This window comes from Rhinopithecus roxellana, chromosome 17 (assembly GCF_007565055.1).
Source record: "Rhinopithecus roxellana isolate Shanxi Qingling chromosome 17, ASM756505v1, whole genome shotgun sequence".
Classification (NCBI taxonomy): Eukaryota; Metazoa; Chordata; class Mammalia; order Primates; family Cercopithecidae; genus Rhinopithecus; species Rhinopithecus roxellana.
This window is the reverse complement of record NC_044565.1, coordinates 7032114-7055538: the sequence shown is the minus strand read 5'-3', so window position 1 is coordinate 7055538 and position 23425 is coordinate 7032114. Positions and strand designations below refer to the sequence as shown.

Here is a 23425-nt window from a genome sequence, read left to right as displayed (position 1 = left end):
TCATCCTCACAACAAAGCTATGAGGTGGGTCTGACCCTCCCCAGCTCCCCATCTGTACCCACAACATACAGAATAGGAAACTGAGGTTCAGGCAGAAGAAATGGTCCCATTCTACACATTTAGGGCTGGAACACTCACCTCTGATGCAAAGTAGAGAGCTGCTGTTTTCTTCCTGAAGGGATGCACTTTAGTCCCAACAATGGTTCATTACGTAGGGGAAGTGGCATGGCGGCAAGTAAGCAAGGAGGATTGTTGGGGGCAGTGGTCTTCCCCTGAGGCTGGCCTCTGGGGAGCGTGTGCAGGAAAACCAGGGTACATAGGAGTAAGAGGAAGAGCTCATGGACCTACTGGAGTTCAACGGTATCAGTCACCTGAGCCAGCAGGTAGAATGACCCACCTGTGCAATCAACCACCCACTAATGCACTGCATTAGTCAGTGCAATCAACTGACTAATTCAATAGTCAGTTGAAACAGGGCAGCTTATAAAGACCCCCAAAGCATCCCACTCCCCAACTCTAATCAGCTAGGATAACCAATTCATCCTGATTTGCCCAGGAAAGTCCCAGTTTTAACTCGTATCTAGGCAACACTCTTGGTTTCGTCCAGGGCAAACCAGAGAACTTTATCATCCTACCACAAGCCTAGTGCATTACAGCTGAGTCCAGAAAAGAAAGAGCATCTTTTGAAGGCTCAGCAGACCAGCATATAATTAAACAAATCGCAGAATATTATGCAAATTCAAAAACCACTGTAGTTAGGCAATTACCTGGGATTATTGGAATGCTAAACCTGAAAAAATGCTCATTTCTACAAAGAAACACTCAGATCTGTGGCCAGGTCTCTTGCATTTTTAAAGGCAAGCCAGAGTTACTCTCGCATCTACTTCTGTATTTTGATATTGGCAATGAACTACATTGTCTCAAAAAAACACTGAGTTTAAAAAAAGTATAACTAGTTGCCAGTTGATAATACTGCCATGAAAACCTTATGAGCATCAAGCCCGAGAAGAAAAGGTGGCAAATGAGGTATTAGTTTTTAAAAGTGAGTTCTAAGGTCAGGCCAGGCATAGTGGCTTATGCCTGTGATCCCAGCACTTTGGGAGGCTGAGGCAGGGGGGATCACCTGAGGTCTGGAGTTCGAGACCAGTCTGGCCAACATGGTGAAACCCCATCTCTACCAAAAATATAAAAAATTAGCCAGGCATGGTGATACACACCTGTAGCCCCAGCTACTTGGGAAGCTGAGGCAGAAGAATCGCTTGAACCCAGGAGGTGGAGGTTGCAGTGAGCTGAGATCATGCCACTGCACTCCAACCTGGGTGAGAGAGTGAGACTATGTCTAGAAGAAAAAAAAAAAAAGAGTTCTAAAAGTCCCATTGAGAGTCTATTAGTCACAGTGCAAATTTATTTTAAAATTTCAAATATCAAAGGAAGTCATATGATTTTTATTCTTATGATTTATTCATGGATTTTAAGTTTGAGAAAATACTGTCATAAAAGATGATTTTAAAAATATATGTATTTCAAGCCTTTTGTTTTGCAGATGAGGAGACTGATGCCAAAGAGACAGAGTTAAGATACCAGTTAATGACATTTCCTTGGCCTTGGTCTCAGAGAATTAGGAAACACCAAGGAACCCAGGCCTGATTTCTGATTCTAATTAGAAGCAGGGCCAGTCCAGGAGGCCTGTGTTTATCTCTGCAGCAGGAGTTCACTGCATTCTCACTTCTTGCTGATCCTGGATCTCCTCTGCTGAGTCTTCTGGTCATCTGCTATGTCACCTGCAGTCTGCAGAAGAGGTATTGTCAAGGTGTGGAGTGTGTTTTTGCCTGAGGAGTAACCTTGAACAGTGCACATTGTTTTTACCTTAAAATGAAATTTGAAAGATAAGCTTCTAAATGGGACGGGAATGTTCTGATAACTTGCTGGATTTGTCCTCTAAGAAATTTTGTCCAAAAAGGGGATGGGAAAGGGAGAGAGTTGATTGCTTGGGCAGAAAAGGTGTGCATAGGCAAGAACGCTTGCCTGAGAGTTAATGGATATTGGTACCTATCAGACCCTTAGATTGGGTAGAACCTGTAAGGTTGTCAGACCTGTTTGAAATGAGGGCCTATCAGATTCACCCTGGAGCATTGCTTCCCTGGTGGGAGGGAATCCTGGATGGACAAAGAGAGTTTCTGCTGTGGCTGCCACACTCCACACCTTCCCTGCAGCAGAAGGACACAAGCCAGGGCAGCAAACTGGCCCATGGGGTCCGTAGGACCTATGCCGGGATCCATTTCCATCCCAACACCCTTGGATTGTCTCTCTCTGGGAGACAGTCTTCTTCTGCCAGAGAAGTTGGGGATCTGGACCTTTGAAAACCACAGAGCAATTTAAAATTACAATTTTAGAGAAACATTTAAAACGATGAAGCACCAACTATTTTTGTTTAGAGCCCCTCTTTGCAAATGTGGAGGAAACATTTAGGGACACACACTTTCTTCTCTCTTTTTTCATAAGATGATTCATTTTCCCTAAATTGAGAGATAAGAAAGACTGGGTGGAAGGAGGCTGTGGATTGACATGAAAGACAAAACTTTTTTTTAATTCAGAAAAATAGTTCATGTGTTTTCACACACATGTACATATATGCATACACACACACAAACACACACACACACACATCCAATCCCCCTGAATATCTCAGTTTCCCCTGCCCCTTCCTTGTCCCCCCTCACTGGCTCCGTAGCCTCCTGTCCCAGAACAACCCCACCAGGCCTGCAGAGCCATCTCTGAAAAGGGCATGGCTGTCCTCTAGACTGTAATCCTGAGTCCAGAGGTCTGGTCAAAGATTGGGGGAACATCCAGGCCTTGACCCCCAGGCCTGCCAGTGTTCCAGGACATTTGCTCACTCATACCCACTCACAATCTTATATGCACCCCGACTCCCCAACAGAGAGAACTAGAGGAAGGAGGGGGCAGCTTTTGCCATTACTAAGATAAAGAGGTGCCAGGCAGCTCTGCTTGGTCCCAGGGCTTGCCAACCCCACCATCATTCCCACCAATTAGACCCTTTCTTAACCACACCCAGGCCCCCATATTGCTGAGGCTGTTGATTCCTACAGACCAGACCAGAGGTCAGCTCACTCCTGTTCCTTTCTAAGGCCTTTCCAAGCAGAGGTGAAGTCTAGGGCCTCAATGCCCTTCCCCTGAACTCTTCTTCCAAGTTCAAAATCCTCAAGGAGCAAGAAAGAGGGCAGGTGGCTGTGTGTGTGTTCCAGAGGAGAGAGGCGAGGAGTTGCTGTGGAATGGGTTATGTGACAATTTTGTTAGTGTAACAATGCAAGGGTGTGGATGCTATCTGTGTAGAACAGAAGGAATGGCTTCAGGTGCTGCTCAGGATTCTTCTCTGGAAGAGGTCATAGCTGTGGTGAGAAGGTAATAGCATCTTGCCTACAGCCCTGAAAGCAGGCTGTACCTAAAGCATCAGGCATAAAACAGAAGTTCCCTCCTTCCTTTTACAAAAGAAAAGGCTGCTTCCTGGTGAGCAAACCAGGGGTAACAGGGGACAAGAAGGGCATCCTACAGAGACCATTTTTCTTACTTCTGGTGGTCAGTGACCCAGGAGGACCCAGAGAGCCTCATCCTCAGGCACCTAGGCCTCCGTTCTCCACTCCTCCAATATTTCCAGGCCTGCTGAGTTAGGGCTCAGCTGCCTCCCTCTTCCCTCCGCTGGAAACAGAAGCTCCCAGCGAATGTTTCTAACTCCTGAGTCCACTCAGCCATGTCCCCCTTGCAAAATCCTCCCCTTCCCGCACCCCCCTGCACCCAGCCAGCCAATCCGCGGCCTGCGAGCCTCGCCAGACCCATCTCCCAGGGCCTCAGCGGGATAAAACCGGTTGGCGATGCCGGGTGGATGGGAACAAACTTCAGAAGGAGAAGAGACACGGGGCCCAGGGCACCCTTGCGGGCAGACCCAGGCAGTGAGGGCCTGCAGCCGGCCGGCCAGGTATGTCACCCAGGGGTTAGCTGGAAGCTGGCTGGTAGTGAGGACGGGGAGATGGAAGAAGGGAGAGGGTCCCAGGAAGCCTGGCAGCCTTTTCCCTCCCAAGTTAAACGGGATAAGACTGGGGCAGCGGAGGGAGTGGGCAGGCAGGTTGGAGTCTGGAGCTTCAGCGCACCCCCAATCCTTGATCCTCCGGGGAAGCCTGTTAGCTAGGCCAGTCTGAGGTTGGCCCTACTTCGCCTAAAAATCCTCCTACTCCTGGCAGACGATGCAGGTGTAAAGGATAAGGCCTGGGAGGGGGCCTGAGGATGCAGTCATCGAATCTCATCGCATCTCATGCCCTTCTCCTGGGTTTGTGCAGGGCAGCGGCAGGCGCGGCCCGGACCTGCGTGAGTAAGCCCAGAGCCCTCGGCGGGCTGCGAGCGACTCCACGGCGATGCCTCACAACTCCATCAGATCTGGTAAGAACGCGGTGTGGTCAGGACCCCCAACCCCCGCGCAGCTGAGCGTCCGTGCGTGCACTCGGGTCGCTGGATCTCGGGAGCGTATGCACGGGATTCTCGGGACCCACCCGCGTGGGGACCCAGCTGGGGGCGCCTGGGGCCTGGCCCTCCGCTGGAGCCGCCTCACTGTTCTCGGGCACTGGGGTTCCACTCGGCCAGCTGAGCCGCCCTCCCCAGGTCTTGGTTTCGAGGGACCACACGGAACGGTGAGGGGATCTCTGTGGAGTTGGAGGGGGTTTCCTTTGAGCTCCATTCCCAGTCTTGCATGGCGCATTAGGGTGGACATTCTTCTTGCTCTGTCCCTGGGCTGCACCGGTGCTGGACTTGCCATTTCCCCGTCCCCAACCTCTAAGCCCTCTTCCTTGGGTGTGCGCAGTCCTTCCCAGTGACTCCCCTGGCTGGACTTTGAGCTCCCCGCATCTCTCAAGCCAAAGGGAATAGAGCCGGTGGTCCCGGGCCTGGGAGCCGGCAGCGCACTCAGGTGCTCTCCGACTCCTCCCGGCCCAGCACTGGGCAGGCAGGGAGCCGCGCGCGGGGCGTCCGGCTGGTGAGGACTAAGCTGCTGGCGAAGTCGAAACCCCCTCCCCACCTGCGCCCAGGAGCAGGGCCTTCAAAAACACTGGAGCTCCCAGGCCGCGATGCCTGTTTTCCCACTTCCTAGCCAGGGCTGGGCAGGGTCTTTGCTGGGAAGGAGCTCCAGGGTCGGGGCTGGTGGGTGCAGCCGTCCCGGCGCGCAGCGAGTGCGGACAGCGGCGGAGGCGCAGCGCGGCCCGCGGTGATGGATGGAGCCTGGCCGGCCGCAGAGAAGGCGATTTATGGGGCCAGGGCGCATCGCTATCGATTTGGGCCGGCGAAGTGAGAGAAAATCAATATTTCAGAATGAATTCTCCGCGAATATGAAGTCCCGCTCGACAAACGGGACATTTGTTATAATAAGGAGGGTCGGATCGGATGCGGAGCGCGGCTGAGATCTCTATTTAGCCAAGCGCACGGCGCGGCCCGGGTTGTGCGGCGCAGTCTCCAGTCCCAGGGCCAAGGCTCAACTAGGAGGGGAGCGGGAACCCCCTGGGGCGCCGAAAGATTTTTTCACTTGGGTTCTATCTAGAGCCGCAGACGAAGTCAGCAGAATGCTCCCTCCCTGCCCCCATTCCCCTCAGAGAGCTGGGCCAGAATAGTCCGGCTGCCCCCAGAAGGCGCGGGGTCCCTTCAGGGGCCTCAGGGTAGAGACCTCGCAGCCATTCCCCTGCTCAGCGAGGTTGGCGAGCTCTGGGACCGAGCAGAGCTGCCTGGCACCTCTTTACCGTCCGCGCCCTGGAACCAGGAGCGCTCCTAGGCCACTTTCTAAGGTCAGGATCAGGTTTTAGCCCCTTAGTCTTTAGCCAAACCGTGGTACAATATCACACATCGCCAGGACCATCCTCGAGGCCGAATGTGCAGTGCCCGGTGCCAGATCCCATGCCAGGCTGGTCCGTGGCACTCTGCTCGGCTCTGGAGGTCCATCTTTCCTCCTGACCTTCCCCTGACCCTTCCGGCGGTGGCAGGAGGAGAGGATGCTCTGGGAAGTCAAATTTACTGGGCCGGGCTGGACCCTTACTCTCTGTCGCTGCCCAAGAAATAAGACGATGTCCCCGTCCCTCAGATGAGCTTTTTTTTTTTTTTCCAGCTACTTATTTTTATTCTAGAAGTACTCATTAGAATAAATGGGAATAGAGTATGGAAAGAAAAAAAAGACACTATTTATTTTTACTGTAGTTTTAATCAGTATCAGTCCCAAATGATGAGATGCGCGCTTTTCCATTAGCTCGGATGCAAATCGCGCTTGGGTTTTGGGAGGGAGCCCTCTGCCCCTGGACCTACCAGGTAATTTTTTCCCCTGTCTTCTTTTCAGAAAGACAGAGGGGCTTCTTCTACCTTCTTTCCAAAACAAATAAACAACGCGGCGAGGGAGGATGAGACTTTCTTCTTTAGTTTAATTTAAATGCTAATAAAACAAGAAAACAGCCTGTAACAGCACAGACTGTTGAAGGCGCTCCCTGTTTCTTTTCTGAACCCTCCCTTTGGCAAACCTGAGGGAGAGGCCCTCTGTCTTTCTTATCAGTTTACCTGACACTGTTGTCTATAATTGGAGCTAAATTCATAAGCGGACACCTCTGGTTTTTACAAGCCCATTTTCTCTCAGGTTTTAGCAGCTTCCCCCTTTTCCCCAGGCACCTCCATTTCTGAGTTCGGCAGTGCTTAGGGAGCTCCCTTGTAAGTTTTCTTTGAGCAGAGCCCGGGACGCAGGCAGCCACACGGCTTTTCGCGGGAGCGAGGCCCAGCGCACCCTTCCCGATAACCCGAGACGCTCAAGAAAAGTTTCCTGCCCGGCCTTCGCCGCCCAGCCTGCCACGGCTCACTCTCGCCTCGTCGTTGACTGGTCTTGCCTTGCAGAGAGTCTTAACATTGTCTTTCCGACAGATTTATACTGAAGGAATGTTGAACGCGAATCATTCTAATGTGCGCAGGTCAGCGATGGGCTGAACGTTCCTTAAAATCGTTATTTTTGTTGCATCAGGGACGAAGTTCTCTAAAGCAAAAACATTTTTTAAAAAAATTAAAGATGCAGAAGAAATGATAAATGCCCCAGTGAGAACAATACTGTACCAGCGAGGAAGAGAGTTTTGTAAAACCAAGCAGGCTCTCATTAAAAGTTATCTTAAATAACTTGTCGCACCCCACTCCCACTGGTCCTGAAAATAGTTCATTCAAGTGGTAAAATAAGACAAGGCAGACGATGATGTCTCTAACTTCCCTGATCTGAGATCTAAAGCCCCATTCCTTCCTCTTGGTTTTAGAATTGAGGAAAGGGGAATAAATGCATTTGGAAAGGATCTGTTTTCTTCTCAGGTTTCCTGCCTGGGTTGAAAATAAGGTTTTAGGGAAGTGAAGCAGCTTTGAGGAACATAAAGAGGTATTGGGGTTCATCAATTCATCTTTGTTTCAAGACGGTCTATCCCCCCCAGCCTCCTCAATGCAAGTTAATTAGGAGACAATTTAGCTACCTTGTGAATTAGTTTTAAGATAAGTATCTTTTTAAGCTTTGTCACTTTAATTGCCCCACTGATTGATAAGAAGTAATTATTTCTAATTGACACTTTTTTGATGTCTATTGGAAGCATTTATTTGGAACTTTTTGGGGGTAGAAGGAAAGTTAATTAATGTTATCAGTCTACCCCCAAAAGGACTCTGCCTAATTTTGTTGAAGAAGACAAAGGAAGTGAAGGAAACCAAATAAAAAATCAATCTCATGGAATTTTAATTATTAAGGGACACTGTGGTTCAAATTAGAGGGCATCTACTAATATAATATGTCAAAACGTTCTATTTATGGCCTCAAATCTCTAATTTATTGAGATGCATTTTATAGGTATTCATTTTCCTATGGATACACTCAAAGGCCCTTTATATGCTGCCTTCATTTTGGAGCAGGTTCCTCTGCTGTGTAAATAATTTTTGCGAAAAGTAAAATCTGTCGACCTTGGTATGCCCAGAAAAAATGAAATCATTTTTGTAAGAGCCAATTGTAAGAAAGATTTACTAATAGGCATCCTTGTTCTGTAATTATTGATGGAGCTGGGTATAAAGGTGAAACTTTACTTACAGTGACATGCCTTTTCATACCTAAACCTTGGAGTAAACAGTTTAATCATTCACATCCTCCAGAACATTTTGCTGTGAGAGAGAAAGGAGTGAAAGAATAAAGAGAAAAAGAAAGACACTGAAAGGAGGCGATGGGGGTGGAGAGGAAAGAAAGGGAGAAGGTAGCTGGAGAGAATAAAATGAAAGCATTTATTTCAGAAATGAAGATAGCCAGGTGCATGGAACCTTTGCCATTCAATATAAGAAAATCGAAATCCTGCTTTAAAAACACATTTTGTTAACACCAAATCTCTACCACAGTCTCTAAGCAACCCCTAACCACCATGAGATACCCCTACTTTTCTACACATTAAAAAAAAGGCAGAATTTTAGGAAGCTGGCAGATCCGGATCTTGGATATCTGGCTGTCAAAGTCTTTATTTGGGGTTCATGAAAAGGAAGCAAGAAAACACACATTGTGCTCTGGGATTTATAAAGAGATTCGAGTGTTGTTTATATTTATTTTGTTATTAAAGCCCCTGTGATCTTCATCTCTATTTTGTATGCACAATCTTTTCATAGATCGACTTGTGACTTACTGATATAGGAAAGCATTCCCACATTAACCCAAAGGAGAGACACACACACATGCGCACACACGCACGCCTGGAATGAGAGAAACACAATCACACAGGATGCGTTCCTATCAGATTGAGTTCAGCCAGTGCCTTTTTCAACCACTTATTATAAAATCTTGTCTGCTGTTATTGATGCTTCTCCCAGATTATGGGGAGCTGCAAGAATGAGGAAATATTTTAAATGAAAAATAAATTTAAGACTTACAAACATCAGATAATATCACATACCAACCTCACTATTAGCGAAATTGAAAGAATATATAAATAATGCAAAAAAAAAAAATCAGCAAGGGAGAGTTTAGTAATGGAAAATTCCCCTGCAATTAAAGGAAACAGTAATTTAGTGAAGATATACCTGAATGAATTACCATTTATTAATTGGTTCTCATAAAAACAATGTGTGTGTGTGACTTGGGGAGGGGGATGTTTAAAGTATATATTGTCCATAGATAAAGCTCCTCAAATATTCATAACAAATTATGTCCTTATGGCATTCTATTTTGTGAAAAAATCCCAAGTCTCTCACTGGCAAGTTTCACCTGTATGCAGAGAGCTTGAATGCAAAGGAAAGGAGTCCCATCCAGATCAGAAAGAATAAAGCTGGTTCCCGCTTCTCTTGGTACATTTCCAAATCTGAAACGAATGAGGAACACACTGGCAGAGTCTTCTATGCTTAGGAGCATCCAAACCGGGCCCCAAGAAGATTCCCTGAGGACCCAGCTCTTCTGGGGCACAACTAGCTGGGGCAGAGGAGGGCTGCTTTATGGTTCTGGTCCCCCAGCCTGCTCCAGCATCCTTGCCAGCTCAGGCAGGAACTGCAGTTTGTAATCTCAGCCAGGAGCTTGCTAGGGTTGACTGGTGCATGGATGTGTTTACTTTCTCTCGCCACAGTTGGTCTGTCTTCAGTTCTAAGCATTTTAAAGCTGCTCTATTTATCAGTCCAAGAAGTGCTGAGTTCTCAGTTGAGCTGAGAAGCTTTGAGCTCTATGGTTCTGAGTATGCGAGAAGCCAAAAGATTAAAGAAACTTTCATTTAAGAAAAAAAAAAATGTTTTAAAAAGTGGAGGCAGGCGAATGAACGAGCTCACCTTCAAGGCTGCAGATTAGTTTTGCTTTTGTTTTAGTTGAAAACTTGGGGCACTGGCCCCCACCGGGTCCTCATTCTCTTCAGAGATAGAACTCAGTGTTGAAAACACCCTCTAAGAGAGGAGAGTGTGCCCTCACGTTATCTTCTCTTAGAAGGTGTAAAGTTCTTTTTTTTTTTTTTTTTTTTTTTTTTTTTTGAGACGGAGTCTTGCTCTGCCACCCAGGCTGGAGTGCAGTGGCCGGATCTCAGCTCACTGCAAGCTCTGCCTCCCGGGTTTTTTACGCCATTCTCCTGCCTCAGCCTCCCGAGTAGCTGGGACTACAGGCGCCCGCCTCGTCGCCCGGCTAGTTTTTTGTATTTTTAAGTAGAGACAGGGTTTCACCGTATTAGCCAGGATGGTCTCGATCTCCTGACCTCGTGATCCGCCCGTCTCAGCCTCCCAAAGTGCTGGGATTACAGGCTTGAGCCAAGTTCTTTGTGGGAGGGATTCTTTCCGAATGCAGATTGGAACACCTTAGCCCAGGTTCTTCTGGGGAGGGAGCTAACACATTCTGCCTAGGAAGTGCAGGCAATGACTACTTTCAGCAGGAGTTCTAGACATTCCTTTTGTGGGGAAGGAGTACAGAGCATGACAATCCAGGAGTCTCTTGGCTCCTGAAAACTCCACTCTCCCAGACAATCCCAGTTCATCCAGTCATGGTCAGTGACCCTGGGTTGGATGGAGTCTCTGCTGGAAGAAGCATCCACTCTTCTTTGTTTATCTACAGTAATGACACTTTTAAGTAGATCGTGAGGATTCATAATTATTTCCTTAGGGCCAGAGTTAGGGCTGACAAGACCGTTTGGGTTGCTGAAAGCCCCTCTAGACCCCTCCCTTGGCCAGATAGAAATACGATGAGCATATTTCTCTTATATAAGCCACCGGCCAGAAAAATCTTCATGGGAAGGCTTCTGTCTTAAACCTGTAATTCACGTCACTGAGTCTGGGCTTTACCTTGCTTGGCTGGGGGTTCCTTCCCCAGGAATGGGCCTGGGTGGAAACCAGCATCTCTTTACTGAGCCATGTCCAAGATCAAGGGGAAGAAAGTCCAAGAGTCCCCCAAGGACACTTGGGTTCCGTTTCTGTGTTTCTACCTGTGGATCCTCCATAGTCCTGAATGCCATATAAGACACTGGCAATCCCTATGGCTCAGCCCAGCCAGCCTCACAGCTCCTCCTGCTCTGCCCATGCCACATTAACATCCAAAGAAGGAGAACGTCTGCACAAGAGCTGAGCAGACCTGGCACGTAGTGAGCCCTCAATGAATGGAAGCTGTGATTCTCCCCTCTGAAGACTGCCACAGGTGTGGTGTGGTGCTGAGAGCAGAAGTATTCATCCTATCATTTAATTCTCACAACTCTGCCAGGCAGGTATTGCAGTTGACATTGTTATAGAAGAGAGGGGAAGAAGTTGATATGACTCCAGTTCCCCTTTCCACTGCTCCCTACCTCAACCACCCAAAGTCCAGCTCATCAGAACTCAGCTACTAGATGATCGGCACCTGCAATCCTAGTGGAAACTCCCATCAGAACCCTTGATAAGAAGGCTTAAGTGGCTATGCTGGCAGTGACAGGCAGGGCCTTCAGTGTATCAGCTTGCTTTCCTCATCAGTGTTCCCCACTCTCCAGTTTAATTAAAATACGCCCCTTTCCAGTATGGTTTTCAGTCTTCCCATCTGTGAAATGGAAAAGTGGTTCCTGCCTGGATGCCTCTCCTAGAAGTAGCTATGAGAAAAAAGGAGATGATCAGTCACTTGGAAAGGCAGAGGGAGGGTGGCCTTACTTTCACACATCCCCCGAAGGCTCCATCTGCACTGGAAAAAAAGCAGCTATCCTCAGGCACCACAAGTTGAAGGACCCTGGGGAACTTACTTCCCTAACTTGGCATCTCCAAAGTACACTCAGCCTCCCTACCTAGGTTCATCTTGGATGTGATGCAAATAGCTTCAGAGTTGCTGGGAAGGCTTCCCCATGCTGTTAGGGGCCAGCACTGGGGGCCCCAATCACAGACAGCATAGCTAGGAGTGGTGGCCACTGGAGGTGCCAGTTGTAACCTCCCAAAGCTTAGGTTCATCCCCTCGGACACTTCCTCAGGATCCCTCTCACTCGGGGGCTTAAAGGCAAGGCATTTCTCTTTGGAACCTCTGCAGAGGTTCAGTTTTAGAATGTTAGCTTGAAAGAAAGGGCTTTTAATGTTTTCACTTTTTCATGTAGAAAGTAGCTGCTTAGCTCCCGGGCTCTCAGATGAAAACCTGTCTTTGGTTTAACCAGAGGGAAAGATTGAGAAAGAAAAAATAATTCATTCATCCCTGCTTTTAACCTTTTTTTTTCTTCTGTCTTCGGCCACAATACTCATTGGTTTTGTCTTTTCTATTTGTTTTCTTAAATGGCCTTGGAGTGACCTTGGTAGTTAGTGCTAATTAGTCCACTAGGACATATTGTGACTGTCAGGGCAGCACAGCAGAAGGGTCCAGGAGCTGGTTGGGTGACACACCTAAAAGAGAAATGGCTTAATCTGCTGTCATCGGTGCGTACTACAGTGTTTGCGCACACCCAGGCCCTCTGTGTGTGTTGCAGTTTCGATTCTTCGGCATCTCCAGGACAGTAGAACTATTATTCTTGGGATAAACTCAGGGGCCGTGAGGTGTTAAGAGGGTAAGAGACTTTTGAAATCAGCTTGAAGCCAGGGTGAAAGCCCCTGCCCTGCAGGCGGAAGAAGGCGAAGCCCGGGCTTCCTTCTTGGCCCAGACCTTGCTGTTTTTGTGTGAACTTAGTCAAGTCAGTTGTCTCTCTGGGCTTGTACTTCCTCGTCTTTATAAAATATGGTGATGCTGCGGGGCTTCTGGGGAGTCATGTAAGTAAAACCTGTCTCCTCACCTGGCACATAGCTGCCACTCAAGACACTTTTCCATGCTCCATGTAGTAGTCACCAGGGAGCAAAGTCTCCAGAACACATTCCCAGAGTCCCATTGTCGTAGCATTTCCTGTGAAATGGCCACCAGTAACTTGAAACCCAGTACTTTGTTCCATTTAAAATTTAGGATAGACTTTTTAATATTTCATGTGGACAAAATAATAGATCTACCACCTAGGAGTACTGGGATTAAATGAAGGGACGCATGGAAAGTGTTGGCTATGACCTCTGCAGCTGTTATCTGTTGTTACCACAGCCTGAAATGGAAAAGGATGCCTTAGTTCACTTTACCAGAAAACCCACTCATAGGGAAAACACTAAGCTTTTGATAGAATGGCTGTCTGTGGACTGTGTGTTGAAATTCAGAACATTCTAAGGATTTAACAGAATTGGTCTTTGAGCAAAAATGAGCTCAAGTGGGTTTGCAGTTCTATGCTGTGTGTGTGGCTAAGACAGGCCTGCAGGAAGACGAGCAGTTGTTTTTAATTGACACTGAATCATATATTTATTTTTAAAAAATTAAATCCACGAATCCTGTGCCGCCTTCTCTCCCTCCCTCCCCACCTGCCTCTGTCTCACAATTTTCTACTTTGGGTAATAATAATCCAGCTTTGGCCTGATAGCAAACCCTGGTTGACATTTAACAGTCTCTGTGATTAGCTGAGCACCAAATCTCTGACTTAAGCTTTGCTTTGCTCTTTTGCTTCAACACTGGGCAAGGTAGAAGGCACCTCTGCAGGGCAGGGAGCTGGAGTCTTGCTCTTCCCTTTCAAGAAGGCAGACCTGCAGAACCAGGAGGGGGAATGAACAGACAAAACAACTCAGTGGTAGGAAAAGGACTGAACACTAACAACCCGGTCACAGGAGCACCAAAGGTCATTTACCTTGAACAGCCGCCCTAGCACAACTATGCTGTGGCTGTTGACAGATAAACCCCATCTGGCTTTCTCGAGTCTGGTCCCTCATTGTTCCAGAGCCAGTGTGTTCCATGACGGTCTACACCAGGGCTCCATCTCAGGGCTGCTGGACAGTTCATGGCAAAATGTGGCAGAGCTATAGGTACGAGTGCCATGGAGGCATTTCTGCCAAATGAAAATGTTTGCTGGACACTTCCAATGCCTAGGCTCCATGCCTTCATAGATATGCAAACTTTCCCCTTTCTAGGTCTTACATCTCTTTGGCAGTATGACAAGACCTGGGTCCTTCGAGCCTTGTGGACCTTCCTGGGCCCCCCATATTCCCTGGGGACATGGCAGTACCCCATACCAGGAAGGTCGCCATGGCCCACGGCCCACCCCCACTGCTGGCCATGGGGCTGTCTAGACAGGTGCCCCACACTGTGACAGGCCTGCCTGAGCCTCAGGGCTCCCCCTTTTGCAGGTGATACCTGCTTTCAAGGGTCCTGCTGACAGTGACACAGCTGTTGTCCTGAGACTCTCCTTTCCTTGGGGCCTGGCTGGGGCCCATGCCATGTCGGCAAAGCACTTGGTCATGTGCTCCCCACATTCCAGCTGTCCTCACCAAGCCCAGCTCCAAAGCCACCTCCCCGTGAAGCTGTCCATGATTCCTCTTCCTCCTCCCCACCACCCCAAGGTCTCCTAGCACTCTGCCTGTATGGCATGCCTTGCAGTCCAATTTTTGGAGAAGGCTCGATCTCTGTGGCTCTCAGCTTCCAGACTTGAGCTACTTGAGCACCTGGGAGAATGTATGCCTCGCACATCTCAGAAGCTTCATAGGCTTTCATGATGCTGGTCTACTTAGATCCAAATTGTTCAAGGCTACAGGGGGCTCACAGATGAGATTCTGTCGCCACATTTTGCCAGTGAGGAAACAGAGACCCAGAGAGGTATGTCCCGACCCTGGTCCCACAGCACTTGTGGCAGAGCAGACACTCCATCTCATCACCAGGACTCTTTCCATGACGCTGTGGTGACTTCCAGGGCATGTTGAGGTTAGAGTGAGGGCTGACCCAACCCAGCGAGCCTTTGCTGTGGCCTGTGGTGCATAAGCAGGACCCAAGGGAATGAAAGGGCCTCCTTCACCTGCTGACAGGGACTGGAAAGCCCAGTGACAGCTGCTGAGACAGACACACATCCCTGCACACTCACAGGCATGCACACACATACACAGCATATGTACAACACTCACATCCAAACATACAGACAACCAGGTGGGATTAGGGCGAAGCAGGAAGGCACCCAGGGTGCAAAATTCAAGGAGGCTCTCCCTCTCGGGCTCATGCAAGGGCAGGGTTGGCCCAGAGAGCAAGTGCCTCCTTAGACCTTGTAGCCTGGATGCCTGGCTGTCCTCACTCTAGTCCCCTGTATCCATATTACACACACACTCATACCCAGTTACGCACACAGACCACAGTACTCACAGACATACACATGCACACATGAATACAATATTCCCCATCTCACAAACATAAACATATTAAAAGTAAGCCTTTAAAATGTACAAGTATGTGCAGAAGACTGTCCTAGGTCCGTGGGTGATTAAAAAAGACCAGAGAAGGCCCTACTCTCAGAGACCCTGAGAAATGCAGCTGTGAAGTTACCGGTGTGATTGATGAGTACCGGCTGTACTCACAATTGCTAGAAAGGAAGTCATAATTGACGCACTGGTAGGGTGTAAGCTATCCAGGGAATCTGCTCTGTGCTGTGCATCTATTTAGGCATGAGGTCACTGACATGTGACCTCCCTGTTCTTGCAACTTGTGGTTTAAGGTCTGAGTAGATGAATACCAGTGTCCAACTATGAGTCCCTCCTGGCCCCAACCCCTCATTGAAGTTACGGGTCATGGGTAGTCATGGAGCCCTGTAGAGACCTTTTGGTCCAATGTTCTTGTTTTCACAGAAGATCCAGGAAAACTGTCAGTCATTTGCCTGCATCAGCTCCTAGCACCACTGGGTCTCTGAGGTTCACAGTGGCTCTTCCCAGACGAGGACAGAGCTACCAAGTGGGCAGCAGCAGTAGTGGCAGGACTCATCCACTCCAGGACTGACCTCAAGGTCCCCCAAGAATGAAGCACTGAAGGCAGGTGGTTGCCAGCTAGCATGGACGGGCTTCTCTGCTCAGCTCAGGATATTCTCTCTAACATTCTGCCCTTGCTCAGAATTCCCGGGCAACTCTGCGCCTGAGACCCCCTCAGCCCCAGGCAGTTCAGGCATGCTCTGTCTACTACACTGTAAAGCAGAAGTGTGAACGCAAACCTCAGTCTCATGCACAACCCCAAGCTTGTTTTGGCACCCACGTGAACTGCATTTGTCACTATTACACACATTATGGTGCCATCATGCATATTTTGTACATTTGATCAGCCAATATTTATATAACTTTCATAAATCAGTGATTCTCAAACAGTGTTACCCTATAGGGTGGGCAGAGGTGCTCGTCAATATAACAAAACTGAACAACAGTGGTAGGAAAAAGGCACACTTGTACTTATCTTCAAGTTTAACATGTAAATTGTTTTTGTTCAATTGCCTCTACCTCGTATTTTTTTTTAGGATCTGGGATTGGACTTAGCAAAACATTATGATTTTCAAGACACTGAGCTCACTGTTTTGTGGCATTCTTTGCAGAACACCGTGACCTTCTGGGTGCCCCATCTGCTGACAAGTGTCAGAACAGTGGGTGTCCAGCTGACGTGAGGCTAGACTTGCGTGATAGTCACATAGTGGCCATAGCTCCCCACTCTGTGAAATGATGACATCGACATGCCTCCATCCATCAGTAGGATCCCCAGCATGGAGAATTTGCACTGTCACCCTTCAAAGAACGGAGCCAAGTCCTGGCCCCTCCTCTCACCTTGACTTTCCCAGCAAAACACCCTTCTTTCCTGGCACCAGTATAGCATGTGTGTGTTGGTCACTTAGGAGCCCAGGTGCCTTGTGGCAGAGTAAAGACACACACGGAAAAAGTGGCATTTTCTTACTCAGCATCCCTGGAGCACACCTGGAACATGATGCCCTCCTTGAGATTTCCTTTAAAGACCCTGTCACCCTTGAGGTTTCCATCCCAGCTATCCATAGAAATCATTACTTCTTTTGTCTTGTTCTCAGCTGCACAGACTTCTTGGTCCACCATGGAGAGGGCTTCTATTCCCAGCCATCCACTGTCCTGTGGTGAACCTCTCTCCTCTCCTCCTGGCCCATTTCTCTCCCAAGTGTGTGCTCAGTCTGCACCATGTGGCCAGATCATCTCAGGTTTTGATCCAGCTCCTAAAGAAGCACTGAGTGCCCCTTTACTCTCTCACTCTGACTCCCCAGCACTTGGGCTTTGCTGCCTCTGTGTCTGGAGTGCTGCACGCAAATTTCTCACCCCAACCGCTGGCATGCTCAGTTACCTTCAGTTTTTATGATGTGCCCTCACCCAATTATGTATCCCCTGGCCACACAAGCCTCAAGATCTAACTCCAAATTATTTCAAAGAGCATTATTACTCAACTATTCAATTTAGTATGTCAATGTCTACTGAGACCCTCAGTGTGGCCGGCAGGGAGTTAGGCTTTGGGGTTATGGAATTCAGGAGACCATGCCTCGGCCTTCGTGCTGACATTCTAGAGACAGGAAAGCAAACTGAACTTTCACCACAATCACAGAGAGAAAGCAAAGGCTTCAGTCCAGATAGACACAAAATGCTGAGCAAGTAGGAGAAGGAGGCATGCTGAGCTGTGACCAGGTCAGGGTGGGATTCCATAAGGTGGCTCAGAGGGGAAACCAACCCCAGCAGAGATGCGGAGTCCCAGGAGCATGTACAGGTTCCAGGCACCAGCAGTCAGCCCTGGGTGAAGGAGACAGCAATGGGAACATGCTCAGGGTTCAGCCCAACTGTGGGGGCTTTGACAAGAGAAGCTAAGCTATGGTGTTAATTCCAGTGTGCCATCAGAACGTCTGAGTAAAGTGCACTCGATGTATATGTTTTAGGGCATTTTATTCACTTGTGCATGAAACTTCCACCCTCCCCTGGCTTGACCTCAAGCTTCTGTTGTTGGCAGTTTTCATATCCTTCTTGGCTGTCTTGCCACAGCTGCATACCTACTGACTCTGTTGTCTTCAGGCTTTGCAGTGCTTTTATTAAGTGGAAAAGCCATGGCAATAATCTATGATAGTTAGGTTATTCGCTTTATCAAAATGTGCTGGTTTCTCTCCTCTCTTGGCTCTGTTTCAGACAAACTTAGCCTGGTGATTTTCCAAAATAATCAGATTTCTCCTTGCACTTCCTTTTAATCCAATCATTAACAAGTATTTTCAGGCAAACTGCTGATGTACAATCTGAGAAGACTTTCTCCTACCTCCATGGCCCTATTTCTCACTATTTCCAGTATGCAAACCCATGGTTCCAGCCAACTAGTCATTGTTTCCAAAATACACCATGTACATTCTCACCTCTGTGTTTCTGCCCATTCAATGCAGCTGCCTGGAACACCCTTCCCACCCCCACTTCCTTGACAAAGCCTCAGTCAAGCTCCACCTTCTTCTTGAGACCTTTTTAGATACCCTCTACCTTTAGTGACCATCCTGTCTGACTTTCCACTGCACCTGCTCTGCTCCACTCCCCGGGTACTTAGTACCTGTTCCAACAAATGTCACTTGGCTTCTTATCGTGACAACCTGCCTCTGAGCTAGAAAGAACAAGAATCCTTTCAGATTTCTCTCTATCCCCAGCACCTTACACAAAATCCTACAGGAGGAGTGAGGACTCCGCAAATGTCTGGGCTGCTGTTTTTCACCTAATTCTCAAATAACATTTTTTATTGCTTCCTTGGTTGACCCAACTTGCACATTTGAGTTTTGTATATGAAGTTTTTCCAACATGAAATACACCTGATCCTTTCCCATGATATTGCCACAATCAGTTTTCTATTTTCTTTATAATAATTGGCAATAAGGGAACTGAGAAAACGAGAAATGCAGTCTTTGAGGGAACCTTATGCAGCCATTGAGGCCAGAGCTGCCCCACTGAGATACGTGCCTGGTCCTAGGGGCATCTTGCAGGCACAGAAGCCTGTGCTTGAAGGCCAGATAGCCAGGTTGAGCAGCAATGGGCACTGGGAGTAAAAAACACTGGCAAGTCTGGGGAGTTCTGAACCAGCAAGGGACCTTCCTAGTGGATGCTGGGTGTTGACTTGGCAGGGTAATTGGTCAGATTTAGGGTGAGAGCATCTGTGAGGATAAAAGATTACAAGATTCCTGTAATTCCCACAGACTGGGAATACAACTCCAAACAATATCTAGCACATAGTAGACATATACTAGGTACTTCACAAGTATTTGTTAAATGGATCTTTCTTTTCTTCTTTTTTCCTCTCCTTCTTCCTTACTTCCTTCTTCTTCTCCTTCTCCTTCTCCTTCTCCTTCTCCTGCTTCTTCTTCTTTCTTGGCTTTACATAAGCGTTTCTCAAGTGCGGTCTATATCAGAACCTCCTGGGATTTTGTTAGCAAATATGGAGCCCTGGCATCTGTATCCTTCACAAGCTCCCAGGGATTCTTTTATGATCAGCATTTAAGAAACATTGATCTACAGCCCACCCACAGTCTTTCCCATGTGGAGTCCCTCATGCCTGCCTGCTGTGGGCACAGCCCTTCTTTTTGCACTGTGCCTCCTCCCAGAGATCTCCCATTTGACTGTGGATAGAAGCAGATCAGATTTGAATGCAGTCTCAGGTCTGCCCCGAACAGGCTGTGCACAGGCCATTTGAGCCTCCAAGATGCATCTTTATCTATAAAATGGGGCAAAGGGCCAGCCCCACCTACCTCATGAGATTGTTGTGAAAACCCATCCCTGATGCAACCAAGACCTGACTGGTATCTGTTGAACTAAATTTAAGAATCACTTACCTGACAGCACTTTGGAAGGGCCCTGTGGATGTCAGGTGAGTGCATAACCAACGTTTAGACTGGATCCAGGGTCATAAAGTTCTTGAAAGGAGGAGAAGCCCGGAGGTCTTGGTAATTGGAGGGAACCCAGCCTGGCATGTGGAGGCTTTGCTGTGCTGATACACTGATGTTCTTTCACTGAAAAAACAAACAAACAAAAAACACTGCCACATGATGCAAGGATCACAAATGGAGAACAAGATGATGACTCCGTAGCAAGGATAGTAATGTCAAGAGAAACAGGTTCACCAAAAGAAGGTGAGATGTTAGAAAGTATTTTACCCTCTGCTTGACTGACTGAACCTGCCTTATACTTAAGAGTCATTTGGAGGGAACTGGCGGGGCAGCCAGTTACCCTAGGAGAGCAGCCTCCAGGGGCTGCCCAAGCCTGCTGTGTGAAATTCAGGGCTAAAGCTCTAAAGCTCTATTGATCTGTGCATGCGTTTGCTAGGGCTGCAGTGACAAAGTACTACAAACTGGAGGGCTTAAATAACAGAAATTTATTGTCTCACAGTTCTGGAAGCCAAAAGTGTCAAATCAAGGGGTCAGAAGAGTTGTTTCCTTCTGAGGCTGGAGGAGAATCTGTTCTGTGTCTTCCTCGTAGCTTCTGGTGGTTTGCTAGAAGGTTTTGGCATTCCTTGGCTTGTGACAGCATAACTCTGATATTCATATGACTTTCTCACTTTATCTCTGTCTCCAAATCTCCCCTTTACACAAGGACTTGATCATATTGGATTAGGCCCACCCTAATGACCTCGCCTTAACTAGATCATCTGCAAAGACCTTGTTTCCCAGGTACTAGAGTGGTGGGTGGAGACAGGGGAGGGGACTATTCAATTCATGACACCTGAGTATTGTGTGTCCTTAGTCCATTTCAGTCCCCACCCAGCCCTGCTTGACCCTCAGCTGCTTTGGGTCTGAGCAACACCAGCTGCAGAAGCTCTGATTTGGGGCTGAGAGAAAGAGAAGGTGAAGGTGACATCCATCTTCCAGAGCCTTTCCTATTGCTCCAACAGACAAGGGGACTCCCCATCCCAAGCCAGAATCCCCCAAAGAGAGCCTCAAGTCCAGGTTCAACACTTAGAAAAGGCCAGGCATGGTGGCTCACACCTGTAATCCCAGCACTTTGGGAGACTGAGGCCAGAAGATTTCTTGAGCCCAGGAGTTCAAGACCAGCCTGAGCATCACGGCAAAATCACATCTCTACAAAAGATAAAAAACACTTAAGAAAACAAAAATGACAAGCAATCAAGCTGATACAAGAACCTAAAATCGGCCAGGTGCAGTGGCTCATGCCTATAATTCTAACACTTTGGGAGGCTGAGGTAGGTAGATCACCTGAGGTCAGGAGTTCGAGACTAGCCTGGCCAACATGACAAAACCCTGTCTCTACTAAAAATACAAAAATTAGCTGGGTGTGGTGGTGGGCACCTATAATCCCAGCTTCTTGGGAGGCTGAGGCAGGAGAATTGCTTGAACCTGGGTGGGGCGGAAGTTGCAGTGAGCTGAGATCGCACCACTTCACTCCAGCCTGGATGAAAGAGTGAAACTGTCTCAAAAAAAAAACAAAAACAAAAACAAAAAAACCTAAAATCTTTCAGGGCATGCCTTGCTTCAGGACATGTTCGGTGCAAACCTCACCACCTTCCTCCACTCTGCCAACATGGCCCCGGCCAAGAAGGCACTAAGCTCCCAAAGGGCTTAGACAGGAATTTAGGTCAGAACACTGAGGTTCTTTCTTGGCTCTGCCATGAGGTGAGTCTGTGACATTAGACAAGTCACCTCTCCTTCCCAGTCAAGGATCCTCTCAGAAGGGTGCCTTGCAACTCTGCCACTCCATAGACACTGTGCACATCTACTTTCATAGTCTGTGAGCCGCAGCAGCCCACTTTGTCACCATCCAAGTCATGTGGCAGCCCATAGGCCCCACTGTGTGCTACCTTCCCTCATCTTATGGCACCCCCAGTGTCACCACTGGTGTTTTGTCACATAGGAAGGTTACTCAATGTTTCCCTCTAGAGCTCTCTCTGTATCAGCTTCTGGGGGTTTCTGGCCTCTGTTCCCTGGCTGAGGGCAGTCCCAGAGTTGTAGACATTAGGACTGGAAGGATCATCTGCTTCTGTCAAGCCAGATGAAGAAACTGAGGCACAGACTGGCATCGTCACAGAGTGGGCAGAACCTAGGCCTCCTAATTCTCAGCACCCCCAGTTCCCTCTCCAGAAACCACAGCCTGCAGGCTGCATCTGTTGGCCTCTGTCCCTTCCCCTTTCCTTCTGCAGCGGTGAGGGCAGCCTTTAGAGTGGATAATCTCCTTTACCATGGTGCCTGCTGTCGACAGGTGTGGAAACAACAGATGCACGGTTTTGTCACAGATTTTTCTCCTGTGTGTCGCTCAAAAAGATGGTTCCTCTTCATTTGTTCTTACCTGTTATGATCCCCAGGATGGCCAGGCCCTCCTTCTGACCCCCACCTTGAAGACTCTGCAACTCACACACACAGTCTCTCTCTCTCTCTCTCTCTCTCTCTCACACACACACACACACATGCACACACACACAGACACACAAAACACACACACACACACACTCTCTCTCTCTCAATGTACCCTAATTCAGGCTAAAACCCACCCTTTACAAATGCCTCCTCCATGAGCTAGTCAAGCCCATCAGGTTGTATCTTAGTTAAGATCTCAGAAGCAAAGAATCCCAGCGTTCAAAAGAAATTTAGAGGTCATTTAGTTCAGCTATCCGGGTGAGGGAGGCATCTTTATGCGACTTCATTATATTCAGGATTCCCTGGTTCCTCCAGCCTCTCAGTCTCTGCAGTTACCCCAATTACAGCTGTTGTTTCCTTCCTGTTCCCCCTTCTCTCCCTCCTCACTACCCACCCTTACTCTCATGGTTTCCTGCCCTCAGCAGGGGTTCTTCTCACCCCCCTCTATTTCCCTCCTTACCCATCTCTGGGTGATTTTTAAATCACTGCCCACTAAACTCACATTTATAGCATTACAACTTTGAGCTGTAGAACCTAATAGTAGTTTATGTCCTTTACTATCCATCCCCATCCCCAACATACACACATACTCACACATGCACACACCCACTCATTCATACACACATTCACACAGACACCCACATACACACCTCCACAGATATTCCACGGAGCTATCTGTGGACAGAATGGAAGGAGATAGTGCATGTAAATGGGTTGAAAAGCTTTAAGGTTCTATAACATGTCAGGGACTATTAACTTGTAAGTTTCTCAAGGGCAAGAACTGTCTTCTACTCAGAAGCCATCTCTCCACATACACGCAGCCTGGAATATTATTATACACAGAGTGGGTGCTCACTGAATTGAAATCTAATGTACTGAAAATTGCTTTAATATCAACCCGTTAAAAAAAAGCATTAATAGCCACAGGCCTCTGACCTCAGGGGGAGTTGAGGGTTTAGCGCAGTAACTTGTACAGTCGCTAAGCATCTAAACACATGTTCGGCAGGTGCTGCCATACCTGCCTTGTCTGTTTCCCTCCCCAAATGCAGAGACCCAGGACCTTTCTTCTGCAGCCTAGAGGGCCCTTCCACAGCCCTGGTGTGTGATGCCAGGAGTCTGCAAGTGTCTAGGAAGCTCAGTGGGAAGGATCTGGGAAGAATGACCTCTAGTAAACCTGCAGGGATCACTGGGAAGCTCCATTTGCCACCCCTGACTAGAAGTTCATGTTTAATCAATTAATTATTGCTTTCAATAAGTGTTTG

The 23425-nt window shown here is 48.0% G+C and overlaps 2 protein-coding genes across 16 annotated transcripts in view; one reads left to right on the top strand and one right to left on the bottom strand.

Annotated features, from left to right (window-relative positions):
* Nucleotides 1–1578: 1578 nt before the first annotated feature.
* LOC104664520 overlaps nucleotides 1579–23425 on the bottom strand; it is a 45585-nt gene continuing 23738 nt past the window's right edge. For 5 of the 10 annotated variants that reach the window (XR_004054200.1, XR_004054199.1, XR_004054197.1 and 2 more), the window contains 2 exons: nucleotides 19632–19808; nucleotides 16027–17574 (listed from right to left, as the gene is read on the bottom strand). Coding sequence is in view for 1 of the 10 variants with exons in the window: in XM_030920553.1 (XP_030776413.1) it covers nucleotides 19663–19808 (146 nt within the window). In the remaining 9 variants the exon portion in view is untranslated. Of the gene's footprint in view, nucleotides 1789–6227; nucleotides 7058–10181; nucleotides 13570–16026; nucleotides 17575–19631; nucleotides 19809–20780; nucleotides 21053–23425 lie in introns of those variants that run through there. The other 5 variants (XR_004054201.1, XR_004054198.1, XR_004054205.1 and 2 more) reach the window with 5 other exon arrangements.
* PAX8 (paired box 8) overlaps nucleotides 3872–23425 on the top strand; it is a 61472-nt gene continuing 41918 nt past the window's right edge. For 4 of the 6 annotated variants that reach the window (XM_010366041.1, XM_010366040.1, XM_010366039.1 and 1 more), the window contains exons 1-2: nucleotides 3900–3991; nucleotides 4350–4449. In XM_010366041.1, coding sequence (XP_010364343.1) covers nucleotides 4425–4449 — 25 coding nt within the window. In that variant the 5' untranslated portion in view covers nucleotides 3900–3991; nucleotides 4350–4424. Of the gene's footprint in view, nucleotides 3992–4253; nucleotides 4450–23425 lie in introns of all 6 variants that reach the window. The other 2 variants (XM_010366036.1, XM_010366038.1) reach the window with 2 other exon arrangements.